At 49.9% G+C, this 14,871-nt stretch overlaps 2 protein-coding genes across 2 annotated transcripts; one reads left to right on the forward strand and one right to left on the reverse strand.

Annotated features, from left to right (window-relative positions):
• Window positions 1-710: 710 nt before the first annotated feature.
• TGME49_276930 (hypothetical protein) lies at window positions 711-3,764 on the forward strand. Its single transcript, XM_002370400.2, has 2 exons — window positions 711-1,551; window positions 2,080-3,764. Exons 1-2 carry the CDS (start codon window positions 1,255-1,257, stop codon window positions 2,371-2,373), a joined length of 591 nt encoding a protein of 196 aa, XP_002370441.1. The 5' UTR covers window positions 711-1,254; the 3' UTR covers window positions 2,374-3,764.
• On the reverse strand, window positions 3,155-13,333 carry TGME49_276920 (protein phosphatase 2C domain-containing protein). Its single transcript, XM_002370399.2, has 9 exons — window positions 10,309-13,333; window positions 9,034-9,241; window positions 8,099-8,194; window positions 7,404-7,484; window positions 6,865-7,046; window positions 6,123-6,234; window positions 5,672-5,797; window positions 5,409-5,501; window positions 3,155-5,184 (listed from the first exon to the last, which is right to left on the reverse strand). The coding sequence occupies exons 1-9, from the start codon at window positions 10,969-10,971 to the stop codon at window positions 5,081-5,083; spliced, it is 1,665 nt and encodes a 554-aa protein (XP_002370440.1). The 5' UTR covers window positions 10,972-13,333; the 3' UTR covers window positions 3,155-5,080.
• Between the last annotated feature and the right edge of the window lie 1,538 nt (window positions 13,334-14,871).

Genomic DNA, 14,871 nt, shown 5'->3' on the forward strand with positions numbered 1-14,871 from the left:
TGGCTACAGCCGTTCGTGATATGACGGCAGGTTATCACTACGACTGCAGGGAATGCGAAATGTAGACACCCCAATGCGAGAGGACAGTTTCGATCATATGCTTAAAATTCCTGAAACGTTCTGGATCCTTAGTGATGCATGATGCGACGATATTCGCTTGGGATGTTTTCTTTATACTTAGTAGAGAAGCCGAGCTTAACATCTGAACCTCATCCATAACAGATGTTCCAATGTGGGAGTCGCAGTTAAACGTTGAGGTCCCGATAGAATATTTCTGGCTTGAAAGAGCATGCTGACAGTCAAATGACAACATTGTGCTGGTCTCGACGACGTCGTTGAGGCTTGTAGAGTATCAGCACTAGTTGTAGGCACTAAGTGCGAACGACTGCTCGTCCGCGTGGAAATGTTCGACCTGAAGGTTAAACTGCAATATGAGAGTGCTTTCTTCTGGCCCCGTTTCTTCCAAGTGTTGTGACAGAGGGCTATACACAGCGCCTGCGAGTCGACGAGCTAACGGCAAGCTGAGAGAGCGTCTCTATCTTCTGTACCACTGTACCAGGAGTAGTCTTTTTGCAACGCCATCACCATACGTAACTCAATGTTTGCTCGAACTGTCGGGGCTCCCCCATGCAAATCCGGTCGTCGCAATAGACTGCTGCTCCGGGCTGCTCCAGGACGCGCAAGCGCAAGGGTGTTATCTGCCGTCGTCTGCCCTTAAGCCATAATCCAGACAAAGCCGCCTAAGCAATGGGGCGGCTAAAGCGGACATCTCGATCACGTATCGGTGGGGTGATTCCTGGTTAGCTGCTTCCCTGCATTTGGCTAAGCAAATCTGTACAACAATCATGCGTGTCCCAAACGTCGTATACGCAGCAGTAGCCTCTTTGGAAGATATATTTTTTTTCTTTAGACGCATTAGCAGGCTAACAAGACAGATGAAAGGCATTTTTGAATATTAACATCTTTCTGTCGGTCCACTGTAGCTTTCTTTCAAGCCCCCCGCCCGGGCGACAGGCCTGCCATGTTTTTACTTTCATTGGGCTGCCGATCCTGGATTCGGAAATGCATGAATGAGGTCATTTTATGTCACGCTAGAACAACAATTGAAAATAGTCTTAATGAAATAGAAATCCCACCGCTTGACGTTTTTTTGTGGAGTGACATTGCCTCTCTCTATAGAGACGGGTGTTTGCTTGGTCCCCAACGGCAAGCTCTACGCCGAGCGGCCGTGAGATTTAACACTTTTCTGTCGACATGGGACTACCTGATTGTTTGAGGAAGCCCAAGATGGGGAGGGGAAAATGTGGGGATATGGCTGTCTCTTCTGCAACGCATCCTGAATCGATTGACAGGCCCGCAGTGGCGGAAACTGTATCGAGGGAGTCAGGCGGATATTTACTTTTCCACCCAGCGTCGAATGGCACTCTTTTCCTTGTTTGGAGTGAGAGGGAAGTGGATAAGGCGATGGCTTTTTTTGAACCGAAAAAGTCTGTGCCTGGCTTCAAGTTCAAGGTTAACGGCGGACGACAAGAAATTTTTAGGAACTTGCTGGTGAGTCATGAGTTTGGTTGAGCTTTTCGAACCGCGAATATATAATAAGCCTTGGATTTCCTTTTTTTGAGCATGAAAGCGTCGCGGACGAGGTTCCTCGACGCTTTAGAGAAGGCTCATTTCTGTTTAACCTTTGCGAGGGAAATCTCAACTTCTGGATGGTCAACCACATGTGTGTCGCGGGGACCCTTTGGTAGGTCAGGTATTGGCAGTGTTCCACTTCATACCACTTCGTGTTGGTTACGAAAGCTTTGACACCTGTGTGTATTTTCTTTTGTCACATCACGGTGAGTGAGCATCTGTTGTTGTATCAAACAGACTCCTATCACGCTTGAAGCACCGCTTGTAAACGGAAATTTACTTGAATGCACAGAATTTCCAAGTATTCCTGGGTCTCGATATTTGGAATACTAATAAGGTTTTAACGCCACTGTCTCAACAACACTGATTTTGCCGTTGCTATCTTGTTAACCATGATCCCCCAAAACACCCACTGAGTGTTGTGCGTCCACTTGTGGCTCTCTACAGAACGACAAGAAAAATTACTACGAGGGATGGTGTCAATTTTTCAAGACTGCAGTCGAATTCAATGGCGAATGCAGGCTGTTGGCGGGGGCTGACACAGCTCCGCTAAAAGTGACTGTTGCCTTTTTATATGGGACCACAGTGAAGAAGCTGACGCAAACACAAACTCTGTCGACAAGTGGCGTAGTTGCCATAGGATGTGTGCCAATGGCACAGACTACATTCGACGTTCGGACGATGCACAGGGAGTTGTTCTTGGGGAGCGCACGACAAAGCGGAGCTGCTCTGGCCCTGTAGGAGTGAGCCAACACCAAAAAGGAATGCGGATAAAGTGGAAGATGAGAAAGCGCTGGACGTCTAGTGTGCCAACAGTACACTCGAGTGCCAGGCCATCGGTTTGGAGAGCAGCGCTGGAGAGTTTGTGAATTTGGGAAGGAATGCCGATCGATACTGATGCCTCCCGGGGAAAGAGGGAGGGAGCTGCCCCCTGTTTTTCACGTCGCGCTAACTACATCGCTGTCGTAGGAACATCTGCCGCGTCGTGGCTCCTTCTGAATGTGACAGAATAACACGTTCTCGATATTTCCGTCGTCCACCCATTCTGAGAAATGGAACAGTTGTCTGCACTTGTGCTGCGGTGAAGGGTGAGCCTAGTGGACCTGGTTTCCTCGAGAACGATCAGCTGATTGCATTCCAGCAGACATCAAGGCTCCGGCTGCACTGAAGTTTCTTGATGCGGGCGTCACTGTGAGGCGTCTTTGATACAGAGCACCTGCTAGAGGAACCGACGCTACGTTTACGTTGTGACATTTTAACGACTCTTTGAACGGGAGTATAGCGCGTCGCTTCCAGGACTTGACACCAGGAGAGCGTCTGCCATTATATCGTTATTTTATGAACATGCGGTTCTTTGGCCCACACTGCTAGATACTGGGTGCAAGCGAGCGCCTCACACAAAAAAGTGGAGGCATGTATCTGTCGTGTTTAGCAGTCATCGGCAGCTAGTAGACCCCATCGTGTGTTCAGAGAGCCATGCTCTGTCGTACATGGGGATGAGTGTCACGAGTTAGGCAACAACTGCTCGTACACTCTTGCTCGTTTTTCCAGTCAGTTACTTTTCAGCTGAGACGAAGTAGAGTCCAGGTTAAGGCCGTATTGAGCGAATGATATGCTATAGAATAAGCTGTTCCTCACTTGTCATTCACTATCCCATTGTTTATACAACGCTTCCATGAGGCTTCGGATGTATTCGAGACATCCGCCGGCACACGTTAGGCATGACAGCGGAATTCTCCCACATGAGGAGTGCCCCATATTCATCTCAGGTGGTTGAGAAGCTATCCGTGTATCTCACGAACTCTTTCGTTTTTTTGCGGTAGTGAGTCTGTTTCTGGATATTAAGGGCTACGAGATAGCACTTTTCAAATAATCATGGAGCTAGCAACTGTTCTATATAAGGTTACAAAATATAGCTATCAGAGAGATAACACTGGGCAATATTTCTGTTTTGCAGTGGGTCATACCCTCACTTCTTCGATTTATTATTCTCTCCCCTCACACTTTTCTCTCCCTTGCAGTCCATTTTGTGTAAAAAAATATGGCTATACTTGACTGAAAAATGCGTATCCTCGGACGGCAACGCGCATGAAATGTGAACTGTGGGTTCTGCTGGTGACGAAGAGATTATTTCCACGTTTTTCTACGTTTCAAGGGGTCCCGGTGAAGCAAACAAAGCTACAAAAGGTGTCCCCACTCACACGGCAAACCTCTTCGCGCAGCTGCGGACAGGGAGAATGTACACCTTTGGCGCGCTGTCTCCCCACTTTTGTTCAATTAATTTGAATATGGCGCGGTCTTCCCACTTGAGCGAATCGACGGCGATACGCACACACATGTGCCAAGCAACTCGGTTGAAGCTAGTGCAAGAGGAACTGCCCAAAGAGAACCTATGTCTAGTTCCTTTTACCTCAGTGGATCTCCGCTGCGACCGCATGCCCGTCACATTCCAGAGAGGAGAGCCACAACAGTTCTTTGTCGCAGGTAGAGGCTTGTTAGTCAGGAACTTAACACTTGACACAGAATACCCAAGAAATGTTAGCGAGAACTTCGACGGACACAGTATGTCGAACGGCTCAAGGTCGTAATAGTGCGTCGTTTTAAACGAATCACGAAGTCAAACAGAGCTCCGATTGAACCCAGCCTCGTTTCTTGCCTTTTCTTACTCTGACAGGTTCCCAAAAAGCAGCGCCCTTTACCGAAAACGACGTTCGGTTCTTTAACACCAGCCGCAGGCGTCCTCAGTAGCGCAGTTTCCTCAGAGCTCATCTACCTATAGACATTAGAATCTTTGCAAATTTAGGGACGTATCACGGCACAACTGATTTGCGAAAGACAACGCTGGGCACAAGCTGTGAGTGCTCCTCAGGAGGCTTAGCTGTAATGCGGGGAGACCCGAAAACTTCACTGGTCGTTGCCATTCGCACATATCGTGAACCAAACATGGTAACACTCCACAAATTACCTCGTGAACCCGAAGGTTGACCAAGGCGAAGACCGTTACAAGTACAAGACATCATATCCGCCCAGATTGTACTGTAACGTGTTCTGTTATTTATCTCTTATCATTCGTAGAGAAATAATCCACCCTTGCACCCAGTTGGTGACCACTCGATCCTGGAAACAGTGGATACCCAGTTGATGCCGTATATACGGATTTCGGGCACAAGACGGAGTACGAAGCGATGGCAGCTCTTTAGACCTGCTCATCGCTTGTTATTTTGGCCGCTCTGTTCATGCCTACCTTCACTTTCCCTAGGCTGACAGGGACTCAAACATCAGTCGGTGACATGCGGGACACAAGTGACCTCCAGAACTCCCGCTGCTATCGATGCTCAAGCATCATTCGAAGTCTGCCGAGAATACGAGAAGTTCTGTTTGGCCCAGTTCTTTCCTCTGCCACACCTGTTCACCGTTGGTAACTCTTTTCACTTCCTCGACTCTACTTTTAGAACAGTGTCACAAGCATATCCTCCCCCGTGCCAAAGCGACCGCTTTTCCTGTCCGTGGGCATGTTCACTGGCACTTCACTAGGCAGCACATAGCGTTCGCCTGAACGGACAACACACGGAGACGCGTGCCCAGTAACGAAGTCCACCGACTATTCCACTGCATCGGCTTCTGCGTTCAGGCATTCAGTTGTCATAAACTCATGAGCTGCAGAAACAACATCCATCTAGCTTGCCTCCAGAACGCGAAGCGCCTCTGACGAAATGCCTTGCCCCTCACACTATATCTTCACCTGGGCTGAACCAAGACCATTTCTATATGCTCACCTGTGAAACTGTAATCGAAGCGTTTGACTTGCGTATTCCTTATAGGGCGTTTCACTAGCTTCGTAAGCATTATGCTGACGTTGTCCCTGCTTCCTGAGAACATAAAACATGATCAAAAGTCACCGACCTTCACGACCTGGAGACAATCCGTATTCAGCACTCTGAAGACTTGATTGCGTTGCCAGCTCCACAGAAACTGGAACACACAACTTGTAGAGAGCCGTTCCCACGCCTTCAGGAACATCATGAAGCACAGAACCTACCAAGCATGAACGCAGACTCCAAAATTCTGTAAGCGATTTCTGCAAGTCCGCCTCCTGTTCTTTCCAGTTCCTCTTTGAGTAGACTGGCAACGAAGTGCCAGTTCATTTCTGGTCGTTCAAAGATACCTGCACAAAGACAAACAATTCTTAAAACGGGCTTTGCACAAACGCGGTTCTATACTCAGATGCTATCTACGTGAGTCTTAACCAAAATCCGCCATCTCGTCTTAGATATTTCCGTCCACCCTTGTGCAGCAACGGCATCAGAGTCAACCCCGGTACCGTCGATCTGAAGGAGACGGCGCCCCATCTGCTTCCGCTTCGAATATTGCTTACTACGCCCTCGTGGCCGTCTAGAACATACCGTTCCACCATCCCACTGAATATTCTTCAACGTGTTGGCCAGTTCTGTATCATGGCAAAGAATAGGCGGTAAAACTTGAACACCTACCGTCACATCCCATGAGGATGATGTCACCGGGCTTGGCTTTGAATACGTTGACATCTGGCAGAGCGACGACCTTCTGTTCATTCGGCTTCATGTCAAGACGGTCCTTGAGCGCCTGTGAGCACCACATAGTTGCATGCGTAGACAGCCGCTTTTCCACAAGACCACATCTGGATGGACGCTGCATATTGACGATGATGCTCACGGCCTATTTCAGTGGCTCGCGCATGTTGGTACTCTCCGCACTTCCCCGATCTTTGGCATCGTCACACTACTCGACCAACCTTCTGTGGCCACTGTAAGCCAAAGTGAAAGATGTATCAAAGTGTTAACCGGCGCGGAAAACTCATCTTCGGGAGGCTCTTCACATTCAAAACAGAATGGAATATCGGCCTCTCTGGCAAGTCTTTCGATGCAAGTAACATCGCTACAGTGCGCACCAGTCAATTACGACGAGCGATATCTTTTGCGGAAGCTACAACTGCATGAGCTGCTACAGATGGCGGCGGTGCGACTTGCACGCTAATGACATATATATATATATATGTACGTCGGTGTGTACACGGCTTCTGCTAAATGCATATACTCCTTGCATGCGCGCGTCCGCGCGCACCAGATAAGAAAAAGCGCCGTCAAGAATGGCAGGCGCTGAAGGAAATGCAGTGGAGCAGCGACGGTGAAACATAGATGATTGCTGAGAAGACACAAAGCAGGGGGCGCGAAAAAGGACAGTTGAGGAACCTACGAAATCTCCGAAAGCCCGTGAGAGGGCCAATCGTCCATCAACGCGCCAGACACCCAAACGACGCAGCAGGAAGCCACCTGCCCGTTTGATTCGCTCTCTCTCTACTTCCGCCGTCGGTTTGTGGTCCTTCGACATGATCGTGTAGGTTCCATCCGAGTGAAGAATGAGGCCTCGACTGTCTCCTGAAGAAAACCCACACACATTGCGAAACCGACACCGGAAATGGTTTCAGATTCCAGAATGTATTCGGACCTTCAATAAACAAAACCCTTCACATATCGCGGAACATAAGGAGGAAGAACACGGCGCTTTCAGCGTCTACGCCACATTGCCGTCCCGAAAGTGTATGCGACAGGTTACCACCAAAACTGTTCAGCTGTACCCAGTGGGTTATGTCTCTACTGTGCGTCCGCGGACAAGCAACACCCACCCCTTGCTCCGCTTGCCTTTCATCTAACCGTAGGTGTATCGTGCTACCTCCCATTTCGCTTTGGCGAAGCAGTCACTGTCTCTTCACCAGAGGAGCCCCTCGAACTCACCAACGTTGGCAGCATGTACGTTGAAATAGATGCCGTCTCGAGATTCCGGATCGTCCACCTTCTCGATGATAACCATCAAACCTAGTGCCATGCGATAGCAGGGAATGAGCAGAGCACCACACGAAATAATTCGATGTTATGTCGTAGTACACTCAGTCCTTGTATTTCTCATAGTTCCCAAGTCTTCATCGCATGCAACGATTTAATTTTTCCGGCGCAGTACTTCTATCCCGCTTCTCCCTTCACCGGACTCGTTTGTCTCACACAGTCACGCAGCGACCAGAAACTAGCGCAGACATCTGTCCCTTCCAACAGAAACGAAGGCGTGCGCGCTCTCCCTTTTCTTTCCTTGCAACCAGGCTGTCTCGCAATCCAAATGCAAGAAAGCGTCAAGTCGGCGGGCATGTCGGGTCGCTTCTCAGCACTGCCTGTTTGACCACAAGGGAGGTAATATTTTGGCGAGCCACCGAAGAATCGAAACTTAAGCAGAGAAGCACAGCAGAAAAGACAATGAAGAAAAGGTACGTCTTCAAAAAACAAAGGTGCGTAAGAATGACAGTCCGTGTGGTGTACCGTAACTACACTTTTGAAATCGTATGTAAAGAAACACGTGGCCACAGACTGTACTGTATAGCCATATCTGAAGAGAAATTGTCTTCGTAAAACGCTCTTCCTTTACAGGGACTGTATCTCACCTGTAGAGCCTCCTTTCAAGGTGTCAGCACGCATGTCTGCATCCATTTGGAGGCAAGCGCTCCGGAAAGACTCTTGAGACAGGTTTTTCATCGCGCCTAGAAATAATCGACACCGATTCCAGCGACACACACAACACGGCAATGACTGAAATCAGGGATGGTTGCCCAGTCACACGAATTCATCTCCAAGTTGTTTCTCGATAAATCGTTCACGTGAGCGGTGATCCGACAGTTACGCCACACAATGGTAGAAAAAATCGACAACAGCATGCGCAGTATAAGAAAACGTGGAGACAAAACCATATCGGGTCTCCGAGTATGATTTTATTCTGCGCAAAAGGCCTTCTCTCTGTGGCAGTTCTTCATCGACAGACAACTGACACACACTTCATATCTACTCCGTAGGCCGGTAGATTCGTCCATTAAATCACCACACACTGTCACAATTCAGGATGCACACTCGATGCGAAAAGGAAGGCACCCAGGTGACCAGATGGGCACAACAGCGGTAGCTTGCTGATACCTCTGCGGCTAACCAACGGATGTCGAAGGCGCATAAAAGAGAAAAAAACCGATTTCTCGAGTTTCACCATTTTCTCTGCGCTAGAGTGCAGAATATCCCACGTTTGATTCCAAACGGCAGTCTTTCCGATATACCCCACTTTCCAATTTTTGCTGCCGCCGGCGCGGCTTGTCATATGCGCGTCAATGTATCCCTTTGAAGCAGAGCTCCTGCACGGTATATATTTTCTGGCAGGTGGTTCCGAAGTCTCCGGACTAGACAGTTGAACATTCAAGAAGCGTCTCAAACAGATCGACGCCCTCTCCCCTGAAGAATTTACGGATGTGCAGGGAACGGCAACCTACGAAAATGAGGGTGAAAGAGAGCTAGGCACGTCTGGCGATGTCCACGCTAAGGTTGCCCCATAACTTACCAAGGTAACCGTAAGCCACGCTGGCACATCGTCGAGAAACACTGTAGCCTCCATGGCCATCGAAAATCGCCTTCAGTCGAGCATTTGGGAAGTTTTTCAGCGGACCGTGAACCACCATAGCGTCTTCGTCCTGAGGGCGGCGGCCGTTCATTGTTGCTGCGAGGGTCTTCGTGTGCCAATCCACAACAAGAACCATCTTCTTCTCTTTCTGATATGCCCCACAAATAAACAACACACAACACAACTCTGGCATTCAGCGGCGTCGCTCACAAGGTTATATTTATCGTTGGGGACTCGTCCTTGCTGCTCAGTTCAGTCCACGGGACACAAAGGAGTCTTAGGAACATTCAAGAAGGTCCCTCTTAGTTTTCGACTGCTGTGTCTGCCGTACGTTCGCCAAACCATTGAGCAAGACACCCAACCACAAGGGAGCTCCACTCTGTTCATCGATTCGGGACATGCTGGACGGTCTTCGTCTGCACATCACGGATGAATAGATACAGAAAGTACGACACTGTGCACTGCAATCGGATAGTGCGCATTCACCTGGCACGACCTGCGAGTGTCGAAGAACTGACAACCGTAACACGCGGTGCTGCAGCCCTACTCAGACTCTGAACACCACTACACTTCATGTCAACATGTATGCGGTCCGTAAATCAATTGGTCTCCGAGACAGAAAAACGTTTCCCGTGCAAGCACCTCGTTGTTGCAGTTCTGACGAAACTTGCCCTCTCAGCTTGTTCACTCAGCAGACAAGGGAAATAGGACACGCACTTCGCAATAAAGATGTTTGGAAGCCTTTACATTGAACACGACGGTTTGCATTCTTTTCTCGCCCCACAGACGGTTTCAGGTTCCTAAACTATAACGGTCGGTACTCGTCCCAGAACGTCAGGACTCGTGAGTTATCAAAGCACACCGTGAAGCACGACGCCTGCAAAACCCTGTCGACCCCCCCGATGCCTGCTCTTGCCTCGAGATGTCTTTGTCTGTGTCTTTAACTTCCCTGAAGGGTTCCTACGCCCTTTCCTGGAAACAGTTCCCGCCTTATCGATTAGACCGAGACGTCACAGTAGCACCTAGGATACTGACTGTGACTCCAGGCACTCAACAGAGACCCCCAACCCTAGACTTTTCCCCCTAGGGCACTGAATATGGCTGCACCTGTTTCAGGTACAACGACACCCAGTCTAGGAGGACGCGAAGTGAAAACCTGTGCAAGACATATTTTTCACGCGTTAATACAAAGGCGTTGATCTCGCATCTTCTTACCTGCTCGATGAACGGCTTCACAGCTTTGGGGTTCGCACGCGTTGGGCCTTGCGAGTGTTGCACGGGGGGGCGTGCCGGAGCTCCAGCTCCACCCTTGGCGTCTTTCCCGCGTACTGCCCCTTTGTGACCTACATGCTTCCCTTCGTTTCTGCGTTCCGAGCTTGCCTCTTTGTCGTTCAATTCCTTGTCGCCACGCGGGGCTCCAGCCATTTCAGCGTCTCCGGAGGCCTCGGTAGTCCGTGCCTTCTTCGCGTCGTTCTTTCGGCCTTTTTGTGCTCTGTCACCTGCCTCCGACCTTTCCTTCTCGGTGTCCTGGGATCCACTGCCCTTCCCTTTCTTCAAGGTCTTCTTCATCTTAGGACCGTCCTTTCGAGCGTGTCCCCCCGCCAATTCTCCGGAGTGCGAGGCGGTAACGGCATTCGCATTCACAGTGCCACTGGTAACTCCGTCCGCCCCCTCGTCAACCGTGGAAATGTCACTCTCGGAATCATGACGTCTCCTCTTTTCAAGGCCCTTTCGAGCAGGACGCTCACTACGCGACACGGACTCGTCGCTGCTGTCGCGCGCGGCACGGATGTCCTGGCAGCCACTGAAGAGAACCACGAGAGTACAGAGGGTAAGAAGGAAACCCACCCGCCAGACGGCGCTACGGCGATCCACCATTGTGCTGACAACTTGTCAAGAAACTTTGAGCGGAACGCGTTTACGCAACTGAAGTAAGCGAAGCGAGGCAGCGAGGTGCTGGACCTACGGACCCCCTCGAAGAGGAAGAGGTGGCCCGAATCCTCACAAGGGTGTACCACACTGGATCACAGTTCCGCCTGAAGTCGCGAGATGTTTGCACGAGTTTGCGGGGCAGCGTGGAGCGGAGGATCGAGAGAATGTCAAGTCTCAAACAAGGAGTGGCCCCAAAGGCATACAGAGACATCCGGGAAAACACGTCCTCAATACTGTAGAATGTCCTCAGACATGTACACCGAAATTTAGTTGGACATCTTCGCTTGCAGGCTCCGCCCCGTCACAAAAAAGAAGGACGCGAGAGTCGCATGTGCGACAAGCATCCAAAGAGAGACAAACGGCCGGCAATCGGTGACCGGAGGGTATCCTGCGGGGGCCCGCTCAGCGGGAGACGAAGCGAGATTCGAAAGATGGGTTTTCCCCCTGCAACCCTTCCTACCGCGGAACAGTAAACGAAGAGTTCGAAAAGCAGAAAGTCCACTGTAGAGCGGGTGCTTTTTCACGTTGGTGATGGCAGACGCGAACTGTCGTTTTCATGGGGGCCGGCCACGGGGTCCTTCGAATCATAGATAGAGTTCAGAGTTCGGGCGAGGATGCTTTGCGAATCAGTGCACAGCGCCAGAACCCTTGAAAACGCATTTTTAATGTTTGGGGGAGGTAGTAACTTAGTAGCTCTACTCGGAATGCACGTGGCTCGTGCAAAAGAATGGCAAAGAAAAAGTAGAGTCTCCACACTGCACGGAATGACGATCTATAGCCTTCGCCACGGAGACGGGTGAAGATGCCGTTTGTTCGGGGTGCGTTCTCCACCAATTCTCTTCGCCCATGACTGCATCCAAGAAAAACTGCGGAATCGAAACAGAGTTACGGAGAAACAGACCGCTCCAGCTGTCCCCCGGAAACACCACGCACCCGTGACCCTCTCCACAACCTGCGTCCTCTTAATTTCCCAGTCTCCGCGTTCGACGTTCGGGCGAGTTTTCGACGGTCGTCGATCGGGATGCACGGAGCCGTCGCCCCCTCAACCTCGCGTCTGTCGCGCAGCTCCCCCCCAGGGTTCTGCTCTCCCTTCGTCGATTCCTTGTCGACTGGGGGACGGGCAGGACCGTCAGTCCCAGTAGCCATGAAAGAAACCCGAAAAGAACGTGTGAATCGCTACCCTGGCGGTCTTTCCAACTGGAATTAAGCATACTCAAGTGGAAAATCCTACCATATACAGATGCATGCGCGACGCAAACACTGGAGTTTCGTGAACCACCTGAATGGCAGGGGGATTGGGCTGCCACTCTCTCGCCTGTTGTGCGGAGTGTTACCGATTCGGAGGCAAGTGACAGCAGCCATCTGCTTCAGGGGGGAAATCTGCAAGGATAGTGGGAGAAAACACGACCTTCGCTCATAGATATGCATCGGCGTCGAGCCACGAGTCGCCCAACCTACAAACAAAAGGTCCTGGCGGGACGAAAGAGACGGCACCGTCCATTCACTTTGCGGGCGAGGCTGTTTCCCGGAGAGGCACCGGGAGCGCAACGCTCGAGGGGATCACAACAAAGAAGGGCTGCTTTATAGCACTACATTCGGAATGCTTCTTCACTACACGCCAGGTTTCGAAGAACACGTATAACTGATCTGGAACGAAATGAGAGATGCGTCAACAAGTGTGACAAGCTTCCAACAGATTCATTGCTGGAGCGAGTTTAGGCCAAGCGGGCCGAGTCAGTTCTGGAGACTGGCAAGACATTACTTGCTGTCTGTATTTCGAAACTGGAGCCATATTCATACCAAAACTATAAGTACCATCTAATTTTCTCATAATGGACAAAGAAGGAGCGATTCGAAACCATGAGTCAGCCAACTCGGGGCTCTCGAAGATATCTAGTTCCTGTGGAACATTGCTGAGAGGGGGTCGATTCAAAGGACACGACCACGTACTGGTCGGGGTTATGTATGTGTCCGTTACTACTGGAAATGCAGGCTCTCCTCAAAACAAAGGCGCGAGACCGAGAAGAAACCACGCCTGTCGATGGTTGCTGCAGGGTGTTCAGCCAAGTCATCGAGGCCCCGTGGGTTACAGTTCCCCTAGCAACCTGGTGTGTTGCTCATGCATATTCTGTAGGAGCAACGCCTCTAGCCGTCTGCGCTAGGAGGGAGCGGGGGGTGGATAACTGCAGTATGCGGATGTGCAGATAGCGAAGTTATCCTTGGCTGCGGTCTTCGTTCGTCGCAAACCTGACTAGGCTTAAACAGCACTCCTGCGGACAGGTTCTTTGGGGACCCCTACATCATGTTCGTTCGGGCGACACCGGTTTTTACCACCTTGAGTTGTGGCTCTATACTGAGGGGCAAAGAAAACTTCCAATTTTTGACGTATCGCGAATGTTGGAAAGCAATGCCTCACCGTGGGGCCTTCATGTGACGTGTAACGCTCATCCCACGTTGGCAGCCATACTGCTGTGCGAACGCAACCAAAAGCAAGCGACCGCTGTGACAGACCCCTTTTCCGCTTATCGCTCTGACATAGTGAAACCGCATGCCCGACTGGAAGCGACCAAACTGTGGAAAAGCGATCGAAGATCGCAGCAATTCTATATTGTGTCATCTCTCTTACGACACCTGAGTTCTGAAGTCCACCCTTCGCCTATCCTCCCGCGACGTTACACATCGGTTAGCGATTCGTAATCGTGACACATGGAATGTTCAGAGGGGAAACAACCGGAGAATATATAGCAACATCATTGCGATGTTCTTGTCTCCAGAATGTCCCACTCAAAAGATGGATGACGTTTGCGGTTTTATACAGCAGTGGTTGCGTACGTCATCAGTGGCTGAAAACGGTTTGATCAATGTCTCCTCGGCAGCATCGGGGATGGGCCGGGCATCGAGGCACACGCGTAGAATTCCCGCAACCGACATTCGGAGGAAGAATAGTACCTATGGTGCTGAAGAAGACTCCAGCAGTGAGGCACAAACAATCAAGTTCTTTACGCTTGCTGTACACCACCACCCTGCGGGCCTTCTATCGCAAACTATTGAGATTACGAAGGGTCTGCTGAGTGTCTCTCAATAACTAGCTGAGTGCTTATCCGATAATTATGTCAAGTGCATTGCAATCCAAGGTGTGTAGCAGTTCCTATGCTCCTTAACATCACAGCTACCTGTAGTTTTCTGTCGCTATCAATACGAATGAACAGTAATCAATATTTTCCACCTAGTACATAACTGATGTGAAGTAACCTTAATGTCACAGGAAATTCAAATCCAACACTTTAAGCAGGGATGTAAAGGTGTTGGGCGTGTGATCGTCGGGGCATCTGAATCCTCATATTCAAAGACAATTCTATTTAAAAGAGTTGTAGATAAACGACGTCTGAAGAGTCGGAGCAACTTCCGCGCACCATGATGATTACCCGACAGGGATTTTCCTACCTTTGGACCGTGATAATACAGTCGCCGTTTAAATTTTACTGCACCGGACAGGGATTATATACTATACTTCTAAAGTGGTATCAGCAGCATCTAGTGTTGCTGTACAACAGACGCTCCTTGTTTTACTACCTAATCATGATCTACTGCTGCAGATATTAAGAAATGTACACACAATCGAACTACACAACGTTATGCTGAAAAAAATCTCAAATTGCGCTGATTATCTATGCTGTAGTAATATATGGTGTTCAATTGGCTCTGAGCGACGATAGTCTAATATGTAACTCCGTTCATGTAAATAAAAAGAGCTTTCACTGATTGTATCTGTGAAACGTGATTAGTTCACCTGGCCGACACGATCCGGTTTTTTGGGAACAACTCCCTTATCTAAGGGTAGTATAT

This window comes from Toxoplasma gondii, chromosome XII (assembly GCF_000006565.2).
Source record: "Toxoplasma gondii ME49 chromosome XII, whole genome shotgun sequence".
NCBI lineage: Eukaryota > Apicomplexa > Conoidasida > Eucoccidiorida > Sarcocystidae > Toxoplasma > Toxoplasma gondii.

Excerpts from the sequence above, each read along its gene's own strand:
- TGME49_276930 (XM_002370400.2), top strand. The coding sequence starts at position 1,255 with ATGGGACTACCTGATTGTTTGAGGAAGCCCAAGATGGGGAGGGGAAAA. Across the intron at positions 1,552-2,079 it reads AAATTTTTAGGAACTTGCTG|AACGACAAGAAAAATTACTA; the intron begins GTGAGTCATGAG and ends GGCTCTCTACAG.
- TGME49_276920 (XM_002370399.2), bottom strand. The coding sequence starts at position 10,971 with ATGGTGGATCGCCGTAGCGCCGTCTGGCGGGTGGGTTTCCTTCTTACC. Across the intron at positions 8,195-9,033 it reads CGTGGCTTACGGTTACCTTG|GCGCGATGAAAAACCTGTCT; the intron begins GTAAGTTATGGG and ends GATTATTTCTAG. Across the intron at positions 5,798-6,122 it reads CATCCTCATGGGATGTGACG|GTATCTTTGAACGACCAGAA; the intron begins GTAGGTGTTCAA and ends GTCTTTGTGCAG.